Here is a 16,989-nt window from a genome sequence, read left to right on the forward strand (position 1 = left end):
CGATTGACAACAGTGGTGGCTTTATGATCGGTTGTTGGTATGGGGATTGTACTGGAGGCACATTTTTCACAGGTTTATAACTGGAGTGGTACAGAAAACTTATTCAGATTGTACTTGATCACCTTCCTTTAGCTGAACTTTCAGGTGAAAATCTCATTAAATGTTAATATGTGTACCATATCTGTCATCTGCATTACATTTTGATCCATTTCTTAAGAAAAATTTCAGGTGTGTGCTTTTGTTCTTACTTGGGCCATGTGACAATTGGAAGATGTTTCGGCTAGAAAAGCAAAGGTCTGAATTCAGTTTTCTTATGCTATTTTTCTGGCATGCATGTTAACTATCTTTTGGTTGAGACAATTTATTCTTCAAAAACAGAATTTGAGCAGAAACATTATGTTCTTTTAACCATTGCAATTATACCAACTTAATTTACACTTTTAAGCAATAGACTTCCAGCTCAGATGTACCAAGAAATCACACTAAACATGAGAAAAAAAGACAGGAAGTACAACTTAAAGTTGCTTCAAATCTTACGATAAATATATAATCTATATTAGAGGTTCATCTTGGCTGCAGTGAGGATAGAGATCAGTGATGGCTGCCTCATTTTCGGTTCCTTGACTAGAGTCACTCTTAGAATCTTGTGATTGCGTCTCTCCAGAGTTAGTATTGGATACTAACAACATCTTTGGTTCGAAAGAACTATGCATAAAAAATGTTGGTTTTGAGGGTACTGCAAGAGTACTGATAGAGTGGCTATTAAGCATGTGAATAATTGAATTCATAGATGGTCTGTCAGCTACATTTTCTTGCACGCACAACAACCCAATATGAATGCATCTCATTATCTCAGCTTTTGAACCCCCAGAAATTGTAGGGTCTATGAGATTTGAAGTTGTCCCCTCGCTCCAGTTTTTCCATGCCTGAAATTGTTGTTGATTTAGTTGAATAAACATCATCTATATAATGGTTCCAGTCTCATACGTTTTCTACCCAATGAAATATTACGAGTAATAATTTCACTTACGTAGGTTAAAAGACCCTCGTCCGCTTCCTCATTATGAAAACAACTATTCTTCTCCCCACTCACCATCTCCAACAATAACACTCCAAAACTATATACATCAGATTGAAATGAAAATTTCCCATGAAGTGCATACTCTGGAGCCATATATCCACTGCAAAAATACTTGTTTAAGTTTAATTTGCATGTAAATTTCTTTTTGATTACAGTTAAAATGATAGGATTCTGATATCGATGTAATCAACATGTGTGGCTGGGTTGAGAATCACTTACTGTGTCGTCACAATCCAACTTGCATTGCCTTGAGTTTGGTCAAATACAAATAATCTTTCCATTCCAAAATCTGAAATCTTGGGGTTCATTTCTTCATCTAATAAGATGTTGCTAGCTTTCAAGTTACGATGAACAATTCTAAGACGAGAATCTTCATGAAGGTAGGCTAGGCCTCGAACAATGCCTTGGATGATTTTGTATCGTCTATCCCAATCCAGTCCTCCACACTTGATTGGATCTACATATTCATGCAAGTACGTCATGTCAACACTAAAATACTAAAATATGTTTTAATCGAATTAAGACAAGTATATGGTGTATTTTTTTTCTCTGGGGTTTCATTGAAAAAATAATTAAGAGTTTCACTGATATATTTATATGCATACCATGCATGAATCGTTCAAGGCTTGAATTAGGCACATATTCATAAAAGAGGTATCTTTCATTTTTATCCAAGCAGAAGCCTAAGAGATCAACTAAATTGCGGTGTTGAAGCTTAGCAATAAGCATAACTTCATTCTTAAACTCCTCGTCACCCTGTCCAGAAGTCTTCGAGAGCGTTTTGACTGCAATATATTGTCCATTAGATAGCCGAGTACATTAAAAAAATGCAAGGAGAACAAGTCAAGTCAACAATCTAGATACTTTGAAATAGCTTTGTGATATTTTTGAATGAACAATGTAAATATTTATATTTATCAATTCATTTTTTTCTTATGAATTTACCCTGTAAACGGCTCCAAATCCACCTTGTCCGAGTTTGTTTGCCTCGGAAAAGTAGTCTGTTGCTTCCCTTAGGGTGCCGATGTCAAACTGCCAACATTCAACCCAACTAATCTTTTTGGCTGCTTCAAAAAGTAAGATGAGTTTGTTATTAAATGGTATTAATTTTATGTCTATTTTATAAGCAGAGTAACTCTCTACTCTGTTTTTTTATTGAAAAAATAAATAAAATAAAAACAATGTTCTGTTCTTCTTTCTATTTTTCTTTTTCAATAGAAATTAATCAAGTATTTATCATTAAAAAGCAGGTCACTACCTAAAGAATTTGCATTTTCTTACTATGTAGTAATAATTAATATGACGTGATCTAAGCTACTAAAACTTGGAAACTATATTAATTGCCTGATGCTGCGAAGCAACGTTCAATACACAAATAAAATATAATAAAACTTACTTTTAAATTCTTCACTTGGCTTCTTCCTCAAATTTAACATAATCCATACAGTAATAATAAGTACCACCATCACAACACTCATAAAAACAGCAGCAACTACTGTCAAGGTTGTTTTATTCTCTCCTACAACAAAAACCAAGTGTCTTCTCATCATCAAAGACAGTGATCTTATCTTACAACTTATTGTTGAAAGAATATTTTAGACGTAACTCAGAAACTTGGTTAGTACCATTAAAGGAGTTAGGAGAAACCGGCGAATCGGCTGTATGATCAAAGAAAGGAGTCACTTCGAATCGTAAATTACAGCTCGGTTTAAGGACTCTACCCCCTTGCTTTCCATCAAACTGTTGGGGAACGAATAATATGGCCTCGTTTAGGCAACCGCTGCACTCTTCTTTGTCCAAATTAGGAGTACACTGCGCAGCTGCGTATATAGTTTCGAACCCTGGAACAGTGGATTGTCCTGTAGCAAACTTCTTTAAAGAATCACCCGAAGAAGCTTTGCTGGTTATGTTATCTAACAATGGTTTAAGTGTAAGCTTAAATAGATTTGGCTCCCAAGATTTATTCGGGCTCGGGATATACATCCTAGGGTCATCTTGTCTGGTAGAAAGTATAGACTTATTGGAGTACCGTATCATACAACGCTCATCCCAGAAGATCGCCTCTCTCCTGTTCAGACACCTGCCCAGTAGCCTTTGACTTGAGTTACTCAAGCAGCTTCGGCAGTTTTCCGGTGAAAGGTCTCCTCTACACAGTGCAATTGCGTTGACTCTATACGGGTTTTTTCCCTCAGAAGAATTGAAAAACCCATAAACGCTTCTGGTTTTATCATTAGAGAAAGACAGCAAGAGTTTTTTTAGATTTCTCCAGAAGATGTGGATGCTAGTGCCATTTTCAACGCCAAAACAGTTCCAGCAAAACTCAGCAGTATTAGTACATATACCATTGTTATAAGGTCCAGTGGTTTCGTAGAAAGGTCCGGACTCGTATCGCAGAGTACAACTGGGTTTAAGTACTCGGGCACCATTCCTTCCGGCGCAACAACCAGGGATCTTTGAGCTCGAGTCTTGTAAGCAATCGCTACATTGCCTTTGAGTTAAATCAGGTGTGCACTGAACAAGGGCATATATTGGTTCGGAATTAGGGACCTTCTCACTTCCTATCGCGTACTTTTTAACATCCGAAGCAGCTTTATTGATCAAGTCATCGAGAAGAGGTTTTAGCACCACTTTGAACTGTTGGGCATCGGCGGCTTCGTTTGGGCTCGCCAACGTCCTAATGGGCTCGTCTTCTTTGATAGAAAAGATAGAGTTGTTAGAGTACCGTACCAGACAAAGCTCCCCCCATAAGATTGCCTCCTTCGTATTGGGACAGCGTTCCAAAATCATGTGACTTGTCACATTTAAGCAACTTCGGCAACTATCGAAGGCCAGGCCTCCCCTGCATAGCCCGATTGCGTTGACCTTGTTGGAGCCTCTACAAGAGGAGATGTTGTAAAATCCTAAGCTGTTTTGGTCCAAAGATGAGAAGGAGAGTAAAAGTTTGTATAGTTTTTTTTGGTAGATGCTGTTAGAAGAGTAATTGCCTATATTGGAACAGCTCCAACAATATTCAGCTCTGGATGTACAGCCTTGCAGCTGGGCAAGGTTGGGAGTGAAGAGGTGTATGAAAGTGAGGAGGAAGAAAAGCATAGTTGAGAGACTCATCTTTATTTTTGGGCATGAAATTAAGGTGCAAGGCTTGAGGATAAATAGAGTTGCAGAGTCAACAGAGCAATACAATTGATTTAGTGTGATATTACCTAATATTTTATGAAGGGGGGGACCCTCACCCTACTACAGAAGAATTTTCCACAAACAGATTAGAATCTAAGATATTTATGGCCCAAAGTGGTTCATTATTTTTATGCTAATGTCTTTATTTATCCTTTGACTCTAAATGACAAATGGTATTATTCAATCTTCTTCATCACATTCTCAGTATTTCATAGGCTGATGGTCATTAACACTTTACCTCTTTCTTATCAAACATAGCCTAAATTAATTGAAAAAAATAAATAATATCAATTCTTATGGTGAATGTTGGTTTCAACAGATTTCTTTTTTGTTTTTTTTAGAAAAGATGGCTTTAACAGATTTATGTTTCTTGTGGAGTTATATATATGCAGTGTAGAATTTCTTCTTTTTGGACTCTAATCGAGTTCAATGATTGATAGATTACAGTCCCATTTAACAATAATTTGATTTTTGTGATCCTAAAATTTGTTTTTCTTATATTTTAACACATCGGATATGGTAAATAAGATGGTTTTGGAGTTGGGTAGGTACCAATCTACTGAAGAATAGGATTCTATTAATTTTATCTTTTCTTTAAAAAAGAAGGGTTGATTTTTGTATAGATTGAGTGTTGATATGAAATAAATTATGCTCTTAAATAATACATGTTATCCATAATTTTTATTTTCTCTATCTATATGAGCTTATATCTCCAAGATGATAACTAGAGCAATTTGATATTTTATATAAAGCATGTAAAGTTATACATTCAGATTTAACTACACACTACGGATGCACTTAAACGCAATATACGACCGTGCCCACTTGTACAAATTAGGACCTTACCAAAAACATTAAGAGGACATAAACCATTTTCAATATTATAGTTTGTTGACTAGCGAGGGCCGAGTTCAGTAATTGAGACCTCATTTATGATGCTTTAGCAGAGTCACTCTTGGAACCGTCTGATTTAGACACTCCTGGGTTACTATTATTAGAGGATAACGTCATCTCTGGTCCAAAAGTACTATGCATGAAAAATGCAGGTTTAGAAGGGACTCCAAGTGTAACCGATTGACTATTTAGCATGAGAACAATTGAGTTCACGGTTGGTCTGTCTGCTACATTTTCTTGAACACACAATAATCCAATGTGTATGCATCTCAGTATCTCAGATCTTGAACCCAATATAATTTTTGGGTCTATAAGATTTGTAGGTATCCCCTCCTTCCAATTTCTCCATGCCTGAAAATGTTGTTAACTAATAAGTTCAATGAATCAACATAATTTATATACATACAGTCTAATAATTACTTACATTAAAAAGAGAGGCAGAGTGAGGGAAAATGTACGTGTATGCAGACGAATAATATTTGAACTTACGTAGGTTATAAGGTCCTCCATTTCCTCTTCATTTTGAAAACTACTATTCTTCTCTCCTTTCACAATCTCTAATAGTAATACTCCAAAACTATATACATCAGATTTGACAGAAAATTGTCCATGAAGTGCATACTCTGGAGCCATATATCCGCTGTAAAAGGGCATATTCATGTTATTTATTAGTTTATTCAGCAATAGGAGAAAGAGTCATATTTATACATATTATGCTTCTATTATCTTGGTTTCCAAATGCTTACGGTCTAAGCTGTACGATTTGGATATTGTTGTGATGACACTATGGAAACCAAATGTTGTAGAATGAGATGTGAGAAGCACTTACTAGGTCCCCACAATCCGATTAGTTTTGTCTTGTGTTTGATCGTACACAAATAACCTTGCCATTCCAAAATCTGCTATCTTGGGGTTCATTTCCTCATCTAACAAAATATTACTAGCCTTGAGATCGCGATGAATAATTCTTAGACGAGAGTCCTCGTGAAGGTAAAGAAGACCACGAACAATGCCTTGAATTATTCTGTAACGTATATCCCAATCCAATTCTGCACGCTTGGTTGGATCTGCGTATGCATATACATGTATATATGTTATGTTTAGCCAACACTTTTGTACATATCTTAGGATTAGTATATATGAAATAAAAGAATCAAAGTATTCCAACCATTCAACGCAAAAGCACACATATTTACATACCAAATATGAATCGATCAAGACTTGAATTGGCTACGTATTCATAAACAAGAAGTCTTTCTTTTTCATCTAAGCAGAAGCCTAGAAGTCGAACTAAATTGCGGTGTTGAAGTTTGGCAACAAGCTTAACTTCATTTTTAAATTCTTCATCACCCTGTCCAGAAGTCTTGGAGAGCCTTTTTACTGCTATATATTGTCCATTAGATAGTCTACCCTGAAGAAGCAGTACATGGAATAAAGTGCAAGGAGAATGAGTCATATCTCAATCAAGATATTGATCAAATATCTTTTTGATATATAAACTTTTATTATGAACAAAAAACCACTTTCTTTGTTATGATTTTACCTTGTAAACGGCTCCAAATCCACCTTCTCCAAGTTTGTTTTCATCAGAAAATTCATCGGTTGCCTTCCTTATAGTGTCGAAGTCTAATTGCAAAGAATCATCCCAGCTGATGTCCTCTGCAGCTTTAGCTTCAAAACACACATGAGATGAGTCTAATATACAAGAAGCTAGAGTATATTCCGTATATATTCTGTAATTTCTATTAGAGTATAAATGTCCCCTAGAAAAAAAATTATTGGATAATAACATCTCAATTATCCCCTGAAAGAAAAAAATCAATTATGGAAAATGTACAATTTAAGCCCATATATTTAGAAAACTATCAAAACATACTGATGTATTTTTTAAAGTATGAAATAGGTACAAAATTTATTAATTCATACTTAAAATGCCTTTAAAGTAAATGTGTGTGTATATTTATCCCCAAATTTTAAGATCAAATTAGATAAATTTTGAATTTCAAAGGCTGTTTTCATATTGATAAATTTTAACTAAGTTGCTTATGCAGCAGGTAGTAAAGCAAATATTAATTACCGACAACAACAACAAAAGATAAATCAAACTTACTTTCAATATTTTCACTTGGCTTCCTCGTCAACTTTAAGAAAATGCATACCATAATGATAATTATCACAACTGCAACAGAAGGAATAACAACAGCTATAGCAACCTTTCGTGTTCTATTACTTTTTCCTGGAAAAAAAGAAGCCAATACTCTCCTTTGTCAGTTTTGACTTATCAGATAGCATAAACTTCAATTTCATGACATAATTTTCAGATAAATTAGAAAAACTGTACCTTCAGATAAATTAGGCGACACCGGGCGCTGATCAGGATCAGCTGTACCATTAAAGAATGGACTCACTTCGAACCTTACGTTACAACTGGGTTTAAGAATCCTCCCACCTTGCTTTCCATCAAACTGTTGGGGAATGAATAAGGCAGCCTCGTTTAAGCAACCGCTACACTTGTCTTTGTCCAAATCAGGAGTACACTGCGCGGCGGCATATATGGTTTCGTATCCTGGAACAGTGGCTTGCCCAGAACCATACTTCTTTAAAGAATCACCCAAAGCAGCTTTGCTAATTATGTTATCCAACAACGGTTTAAGCGTAAGCCTAAACAGATTGGCCTCCCAAACGTTATTTGGGTTCGGGATATACATCCTAGGGTCATCTTGTCTCACGGAGAATATTGAGTTGTTGGAGTACCGTACCATACAACGCTCGTCCCAGAGGATCGCCTCTCTCCTATTTGGACACTTGCCCAAGATTTTTTGGCTAGAGCCACTTAAGCAACTCCGACAATTTTCTGGTGAAAGGTCTCCTCTGCAGAGTGCAATAGCGTTGACTTTATTCGAGTTTTCTCCCATAGATGAATTGAAAAACCCGTAAACACTTCGGGTTTTATCAGAAGAGAAAGAAGACAGTAGTTCATTGACATTTCGCATGAAAATGTTGATTCCAGTGTCGTTTTCAACGGCTAAACATTTCCAGCAATATTCGGCGTCGGCTGTACATACACCACTATCTTCAGGTGCCGTACTGTCGTAAAACTGTCCGGACTCGAACCTGAGATTACAGCTGGGTTTAAGAATTCTGGCACCATCCACTCCAGCGCAACAACCTGGGAGCCTTAAACTAGAGTCTAGTAAGCAAGCTCTACATTCCTTCTCGGTCACATCGGGTGTGCATTGAGCCAGGGCATATATTGGCTGAGCGTCAGGGACCTTGGCATTTCCTGTTCCGTACTTCTTTACATCAGAACTAGATTCGTTTATTAACTTGTCAAGCAGAGGCTTTAACACGTTTTTAAACGCTTCAGCGTCTGGTACAGGATTCGGGCTTGGCAAATTTCGACTGGGTTCTTCCTCTAGGACTTGAGATATAGACCTGTTCGAGTACCGTACCATACATTTCTCGCCCCATAAGATTGCTTCCATCTGACTTGGACACTGTTCCAAGATCATGCGACTTGTGGTATTTAAGCAAGCCAGGCAACCGGCGGAATCAAGGTCTCCCCTGCATAGCGCGATTACGTTTACTTTGTTGAACACTTGTGGCGATGACAAGTTGTAAAATCCGATGCTGTTTGGTGGCAGTGTCACAGAAGGGAAAGAGAGCAAGAGACTGTTGAGGTTTCTTTGGTAGAAGCTATTAGCAGAGTAGTTTCCAACGTTGGAACTGCAATTCCAGCAGTATTCAGCACTGGAGGTACAGTCTATAAGTTGGGCATGGTTGGGAGTGGGAAGGTGGAACAAAGTGAAAAGAAAGAAGAGAAGTAAAGCTAAGGGACTCATTTTTAATGTCCCCAATGAAATCAAGCTGTGAGACTTGTTCATTGTTGAGTTCCTGAAATATGGCAGAGGAAAGCTTGAAATTGATATATGGATCAAAATCAGGAGTCATCAAGAACTATGGTAAGAAGAGTCAAGATTGTTTGTTATATGTTAACCTTAGCCATGTCTAATATGCATATCTTCGTCGATGTGTCTCTGTCATCAAGAATTCCCTACCACCAAAGAAAATTTCATGTGAACATATTAAGATAAAGAAAAAAATTACTGTATATGTATATATATTTTCCCTCATTGATTAATCTCATAAAAGTGGATATAGCACATATTTTCTTATTGGGGTGCGTAGAATTCCAATTGTGTGATACTTTATCTGTCCGTCGCTTCCGTTTTTCTCATGAATACATAGAGAAGATTAAACAGAGTAAGTAATTTATTGAACAATTTCCTTGAATGTCATCTCTCATTAATTCACTCTTTTATTTATATATATATATATATATATGAGTATTTTGGCTTCACTTTAAGATCTCTTCAGTATTCTTGACTGGTGAAAAGTATTCGATGCGATTTTTTTTATGACCGTGTATATTGTAGTTGTTTAGAGCATCCTGTAAATTTTCAGAAAATTCTGAATAGTTTACCGTATCAAAAACTAAGTTCAAACATGTTGATTTCCACGCGATATAAAAAAAATTAGTCACGCGTGCAACAACATGGACTAGTTTTCGGTACTATTAACTATTCTGAATTTTCTAAAAATCGCGTCGATGCTCTAAATAGCTACAATATACATAATTATAAAAAAAATTACACTAAAAACGGTTCAAAAAGTCAAAATTACCGAGAGCCCACCAATAAAGTAAATTATATATATAATTAGTCCATGACTATGAGGGGGCGAGAAAGTGGTTTTTACACCTGCGGGGCCGGATGTGCCTACTAGTAATTCCAAAATATATTGGTACAAAATTTTCATTACGAAGAGGTAGCTATACTTGCACTCCAAAAATTTGTAAGTATGCTATTGTTTCGTAGTATAATATAATCACATATTTTTTTTTATATAAAATGATTAAAATATACATTTTTAAATTTTAATTCCCTTTTATAAGTACCCTAACTTACCAAATCTATAATATACTTATGAATTAAAAACATTCTTTGAAATTGAGCATTTTTAAACCCAAAAAACAATTTAACATTAGAGCAACAATTTAAAATTTTATCAATATAAAAATCCTCTAATGCAACTCTCTTCTATATAAAAAGTAGATAGATAATATAAATTATTGATTTTAATGGTATGTTTTGTTAACTTTAACGGAATATACATTTAAAACTAACTTTAAATTGATATTTATTAATTATATTTTTATAAATTTAAATATAAATATTATAATTAAAATATCATTATTATATTAATATTTAATATAAGAATACATATATAATAATTATATTAATATTAATATAAATTCAAATTCAAATGTATAATATATAAAGCAAGATATTTAATAATTATATTAATATAAATTTAAATGATATAAAATATTATTATGATAATAATATATAATTATAATTTTTTACTAATCATATTAATATGAATTCAAATATTATAAAATATTATTATTATAATAATATTTAATATTAGATATTTAATACTTATATTAATATGAATTTAGATATTATAAAATATAATTGTAATAATAATATATAATCTTAGTTTTTTTAATTTTCATTTATATTTAAAAAGATTATCATATTATATATATATAAGTATAAATAATGTTTTGGTTTAATTTTTTATTTAATATGTTTATGTTATTTTTTTATATATAATATTATTTATTTATTTGAAATTCATATGACAATAATACAAATTTAATAAATATAATTATTAAATATTATAAATAAAACTAAGCAAATGTATATCCTATATTACTTGAATTTGGTATTTTCAAATGTTTAAAAAAAATTGAGGTGTCTTGCTTTTCAAATAAAAGCACTTTTAGTAAAAGAGATGAGTATTTATGCGGGAAAAAAAATTGATAAATAAAATGGGGTAAACTTAATAATGGGTTGTTATTATAAATTTTTGGGATGCATAAATAATGCCGCTTATCAAAATTCGAATTCTGTTAGGGGGATTTTGACTCTTTTATATATATAATTATGCATTTGTTAGTTATACCCCCTATAGAGGTAGTTCTTGTACCTATAGTGGTAATTTTCTAATGAAATTTGTTTCCTCTCACATTTGTGAGCAACAACGTTAAACACAACATCAAAGAATTAATTTAGACCTTGTCATCTTCTGTTCTGTACTAAAACAAACAAGTGTTGGTGAATAAGAGGTGTGACTAAGTCGGAAAATTATTGTGTCATGTTAGTGATATTTGTATTATTAACAACTCAATTGAAAATTCCAATTGATGGAAAAATCAACATTGACGAATAATAAAACATGAATATGAAAAATCAATAGAACGAAGATCACGTGCATCGCTTTTTAATTATAAGTGACCGGTCTTTGTTTTTGGTCAACGACGTGGATGGGTGGGGCCTGAACATATTCTAAAACTAATAATTATATATGTTACAACTAAATGACATAGAGAATTACTGAGGCGGCTAACCAATCACAAGAGCATCAGCACTAGAAGCAACTTTGTGGCCAAAAGTAAATAAAATATTATTAATTTTTCAAAAATAAGAAATTGGGCAACCTCTCTAGCTACAACGAAAACCTCCCTTGATAATGACAACATGCATTTTGTGGGACAAATGTGTTCATGTGAAAACAAAAAAAATATGGTTGCACATGTGAAAGGAACCAGAGAAGAAAGAGACGAGAAGATGAAGAAATTAATGTGCGTATGTTGAAATTAATTGAGGATCCAACGATAATCAATAATTGATCAAACATATTCATATTAATATTGTACTATAAAATCATCTTATTTAAGGCATCAAACACAATATGAAAAAGTAAGTTTTACGTACTTTTGTGATCAAGTTTATGAACCATCATTTTCTATAATTATGCTCATCACAATTCACACACATACACATCAAAGATCAAATGGGTGCTTGGGGTTTTGATGAACACTACTCTCTCATTTTTTCTCTAAAACACCCATTGTCCACACACCCTTAATAAAATGGTGTAACCCTTTTTTATAAACCATAATGGGCTTATTAGGCCTAGATACCCAATGAGATGATTAGTTGCTTTGGCCCAATGGGCTGGCCTAAAGACGTGGAGGGCGTATCCATGGGCCCGAGCGTGTTAGTACGTTATGTTCATCCCATTATGACCTGATGGTAATAGCATGCAATACCGATTATATAGTTATCCTTACATGCTAATCACGACACTGCGTGAGCAACACATAATTATGTCAGTCCATATAAAATATTCTAAGTGAAAATTACATTTTATATGAGTTTTTTAATAAAGTTTTAAAAAATATGGCTTTTTTTTTACAAGGATTATTTTATGGCTTTTTAAAACTTGTATTCCCTTCTATGAGATTTTTTCCCATATTTTGGTAAAAAAATCATTATTATGTCATATTTTTGTAAAAAATCATTATTATGTCATATTTTTTCCCATAATCTGATTTTTTTTAATTAAATTTGTCCATACAAACTAAAATAAGTTTAATTACTATATTTTTACATATTAATGGCTAAAAATCCGTATTTATGAAAAAATCCTATATTCTAACAATGTAAAGATGGTATTTTCATGTGAATACGTGTGAAGCTAATTTATATAATCAATCTTCTTTGAACTTTCTTCTCCATTGCCATTACTCTCTTTTCTTTTCGGTCTAAGCTGATGATAACAATATGACAAGTCATTAATTAATTTATATGACTTTGTTTTTTCCTTTTAGTTTTTCAATCTTTCCCAATGGAGACTTACTATTCCTCCTGTCTAAATAGACAGTTTTTATTTGTTTTATAGCAATACCATATATGATTCATTTTCCATCTAACTCGAAAAGTGTGTATCATATTAGTACTACCACTTTTCATATTGTTCTAAACCTTTCAAGTTCGCTGCAATATATTAGTTCACACACAAGGGTATACCAAATTGGTTCAACACTGTGCAAAAATAATAGTCTAACCAATTCAAATTGGTTCAGCAAAGAGATTGTTGAGGTTTCTTTGGTACATGCTATTTGCACAGTAGTTTCCAGCGTTGGAACTGCATTTTCTGGGAGTGAACATTTGAGCCGAAAACTCACAAACCCGCCTAACCCGCAATCCGAAAATCCAAATTTTTGCAAAACCCGTCAAATTCGGGTTTGGTCGGGTTTCGGGTCAGGTTCAGAATTTGAAAGTAAGGGCACACGAGTTCAGGTTAAAAAATTAATATTTGTTCAAAAAATATTACCAAGACTCAATTTATAAAAAATCAATATTATCAAACTAACAATAAAGTTTAAAAAAACATGTGAAAAATAAAAAAAATTTTAAAAAGTGTAAAAAAAATAGTATTTTAGACAAAAATTTACTAATGCCCATTTTCGGCTCAAATCCCATTTTTTGACCAAACCCACCCGAAACACGACCAAACTCAAAACCTGAAATCACCCCAAACCCCAAAAATCTCAAACCGGTTTCAATACCACTTTCCTCGACCCAAAACTCACAAAATCCGAACTCGATGCATCCAAAACCCATAAAATGCACCCCTAACACCATTAGTTTAGATAGATTTAGGATTGAGGTATTTATAGTATGTAGATACAAGGCTAGTCAATATAGTAAGATCCAACCTCAAAAACGCATCCCCAATATGGCGTCTACTTTGCCTGGGCGGGATATTGTTTGAGATTGATTCTTTCTATAAAGATGTTGCGATATGTATCTTTACACTACTAATGTTGGACCCGGTTTTATCCTACTTCTTCCCCTATACGAGAAAGAGCCCAAAGGGGTATTTAGAAAGCCATATAATCTGTAGAGAAAGAGAAGATTTTATTATTCGGAAATTGATGCCCTTACAAGTGAAATGTGAAGGAGTATTTATAATCCCCTTCCACTAAAACGACAAACAGAAAATTAAAATACACCCTTCCCTAGACTGAGGGAATCTCTGCTATTCCAGACTCTTTTTTTTTTTTTATCATTAATACAAAGAGTTGTCTTTTCAGGCTGCAGGGAATCTCTGATGTCTTCAGGGAGTCTGCAAATTTCAGTGTAGTCTTTCTGAAAAAACGTTATTACCTAGGCGAATCTAGTCAGCATAGCTGGGTGCATCACATGGGTGGGCGAATCTTCTCAGAGGTCACATGGGTTTATTTATGACTTGGATCAGGACTCATGCATGTGTCATCACTGCCATCTCCATCAGACATACTTGGTTCTCCACGTGTTGGTCTTTTCTTGATTGATAATCCCCTCATTATTTCTTCATCAAGTTCTCTTAATGAAGTCGTTATTGGAGATGAGCACAGGGTATCTGGTTGTTGGAAGATTGAATCATTATAATCAACTTCATATTCAGCGTAATGTTGATTGTAATAATCCATATCCTTTTCCATCCTTAGTGAGTAATCTGCTGGATACTGTTCCCAAGGTGCGTCGTCTTCTGGTCGTGGCCACATTTCATCAGGAATGATGCCATTTGTGCTAAACATAAGTTTTTCCAGCTGTCGGTGTTCAGGGTTTCCGATGACAACCATTGGATATTCGCTGGATCTGTGTATTTGAACATTTGGTGTAAATGTCAGATCCTGGTTGACATTTAGCTTTAGTAACAGAATGGTGTAGCACTTTGTTGGATTTGCCACGTTCTCATCAGCTGGATAAGATAAACCCACTGGCCTTTTGTTGCGGACCTTTTCCCATTGTTGGGTGAGCAGATCATTCCAATCAGATAAAGGTTTGAACCATTGCAATAGATCCATAGGATGTTGGTATGCTGGACGGAGGTCAGGCCTTTGCATGTAGCTACGAACTGACGTTCGGAGTCCTATGGTGTGAACCTCAATAGCAATAGTGTAGGAGCTCATTAAGTACCAGAACATGTGGGTAATCTTTTTTGGCATAAAAATGGTATTCTCCATGTGAAAGAGTTTGGCAAATGGGTACTTTGGATGGAAGCCTAACTCTTTTGCCATTGATTTTCCATGACCTCTAACAAGGGTAGATTGGATATCTAAAGCATTTTGGATGGCCTTTATTTTTGGGGTTTTGTGGTTGATGACTTTTTGGGCATCTTTTGGAAATGTAGAGATGATTGCTGCAGGGTTTGCCATGAAAACTAGAGGGATGGGTTGATTAGTTTCTGGGGAGATTATATTTATAGTACTCCGGTTTGGCCTTGAAAGGAAATCTGGGATGGTGTTTGATTTTCCTTTGATGTGCTTGACTTGAAAGGTGTAACGAGAGAACCACGTGGCTAATCGGAGTAATTGGGCATTGACAGCTTTGTTTTGCTTGAATGTGAGCATTCCTTCAAAGGATGAGAAATCTGTTTCGACCAAGAAATTATGACCGATGAGGTGGAATTCAAACTTCATTATTCCCATTTTGACCGCCAAGATTTCTTTTAGAGTAGAGTGGTAGTGGAGTTGGGAATCTTTGAATGCTCCGCTCTTGTACCCGCACACCTTTCTTTTGTTGTTGGTGTCTTCCTCTAATAGGACCGCCCCCCAATTCTTGTCGCTTGCGTCAGTCTGCAGGATTCTTTTTCCGTCTGATGGAATCTGAAGCGGTGGTAAATCTTTCATTAACTCTTTGAGGGTTTTCACTGCTTCTGTCTGTTCTTTTCCCCAAGGTAGAGAATCTTTTTGAAGCATCTTGGTTAATGGGCTTGTGAAACCTGACAGGTGGGGCACGAAGTCTCTGAGGTAGTTCACGATCCCTAGGAACTGTTGGACTTGGGTCTTTGTGAGGCCTTCATTTGGAAATTTGTGGAGTTCCTGGGCTATGTGAGGTTGGGCTTCGTATGTGCCATTGTGCAATTTCATCCCTAGGAATTCGATTTTGGGCTGGCCCAACACCATCTTCTTTTCTGATAACATTATTCCATACTTTTCAGTGATACCAGCAAATTGGGTTAGAAGATTGGTATGGGATTTTATATCAGGGGAAAAAAGGAGGATATCGTCTATGTAGATGAGGGCCTGGTTTAAGATGGGCTTGTATATCTTGCTCATGGCTTTTTGGAAGAGGGATGGGGCTGTTTTGAGCCCGAATGGCATTACAGTCCATTGGAAATGATGGTTTGGGAGACAGAATGCAGTTTTCGGCCTGTCCTCTTTTTTGACTCCTAGTTGCCAAAAACCTGCTTTTAGGTCAAATTTGGAAAATACCTTTGCTTGTGATAGGCTGGAGAACAAGGAATTTCTGTTTGGCAGAGGAAACTTGTCATCTGTTAGGAAGTGGTTGAGCGGTTGGTAGTTTATTACTAGTCGTTGCTTGCCTCGGGCTTGTTCTGATCTGTTGTTGACGTAGAATGCATGGCAGGCCCATGGAGATTCAGTTTCTTCGATTAATCCTTATGCTTTTAGCTCTTCGCATTCCTTGTTTTCCAGGCTTTGATGATCGGGGCTCATTCCCGGATGACTTGCTTTAGTTGGGTTTGCATCTTCATTCATCTTAAATGGGAGAGAAATGAAGAATTCCTCATTTTTCCATAGTGGGTGGTCGCATTTATTTGAGAACTCCATATGAGAATTAGCACATGATTTTTGGATAATGCGCTCTTTGATTGATGTCAGACAATCTTCAGTCATGTGGAAGTAATTCGGAACCTGCTCCCATGGAGTGAAGTATTGCTTGTACGCCAACCCCTGTGGAAGTATTCTCAGACCTTTTTTCTTCGTGTAGAGGTCGAAACCTATAATTAAATCCTTTCCCGGAAGTTTGGAGCCGATGATCCTGTGGACGATTGAGCAGCCTGGAAAAAATTGCAGCTTGATGGGCCTGCTGATTAGTTCCGTGCAGAAAATTTGGTTATTTGCTGCGTGGAAGTAC

The 16,989-nt window shown here is 35.3% G+C and overlaps 2 protein-coding genes across 5 annotated transcripts; both read right to left on the bottom strand.

Annotated features, from left to right (window-relative positions):
* Positions 1-380: 380 nt before the first annotated feature.
* LOC133794928 (cysteine-rich receptor-like protein kinase 26) lies at positions 381-4,244 on the bottom strand. The gene is made up of 7 exons (XM_062232370.1): positions 2,707-4,244; positions 2,478-2,600; positions 2,027-2,148; positions 1,687-1,885; positions 1,301-1,538; positions 1,031-1,181; positions 381-926 (listed from the first exon to the last, which is right to left on the bottom strand). The coding sequence occupies exons 1-7, from the start codon at positions 4,184-4,186 to the stop codon at positions 552-554; spliced, it is 2,688 nt and encodes an 895-aa protein (XP_062088354.1). The 5' UTR covers positions 4,187-4,244; the 3' UTR covers positions 381-551.
* A 736-nt stretch (positions 4,245-4,980) lies between these two features.
* On the bottom strand, positions 4,981-9,124 carry LOC133794290 (cysteine-rich receptor-like protein kinase 10). 4 transcript variants are annotated; one of them, XM_062231487.1, is made up of 7 exons: positions 7,491-9,124; positions 7,260-7,385; positions 6,693-6,814; positions 6,350-6,560; positions 5,979-6,216; positions 5,639-5,789; positions 4,981-5,500 (listed from the first exon to the last, which is right to left on the bottom strand). In XM_062231487.1, the coding sequence occupies exons 1-7, from the start codon at positions 9,031-9,033 to the stop codon at positions 5,186-5,188; spliced, it is 2,706 nt and encodes a 901-aa protein (XP_062087471.1). In that variant the 5' UTR covers positions 9,034-9,124; the 3' UTR covers positions 4,981-5,185. The 4 variants fall into 4 exon arrangements, with proteins under 4 accessions (XP_062087471.1, XP_062087470.1, XP_062087473.1 ...); XM_062231486.1 differs by having other exon boundaries at positions 6,693-6,820; positions 7,491-9,123; XM_062231489.1 differs by lacking the exon at positions 7,491-9,124 and having other exon boundaries at positions 6,350-6,555.
* Positions 9,125-16,989: the final 7,865 nt, after the last annotated feature.

This window comes from Humulus lupulus, chromosome 8, assembly GCF_963169125.1.
Source record: "Humulus lupulus chromosome 8, drHumLupu1.1, whole genome shotgun sequence".
NCBI classification, from domain to species: Eukaryota; Viridiplantae; Streptophyta; class Magnoliopsida; order Rosales; family Cannabaceae; genus Humulus; species Humulus lupulus.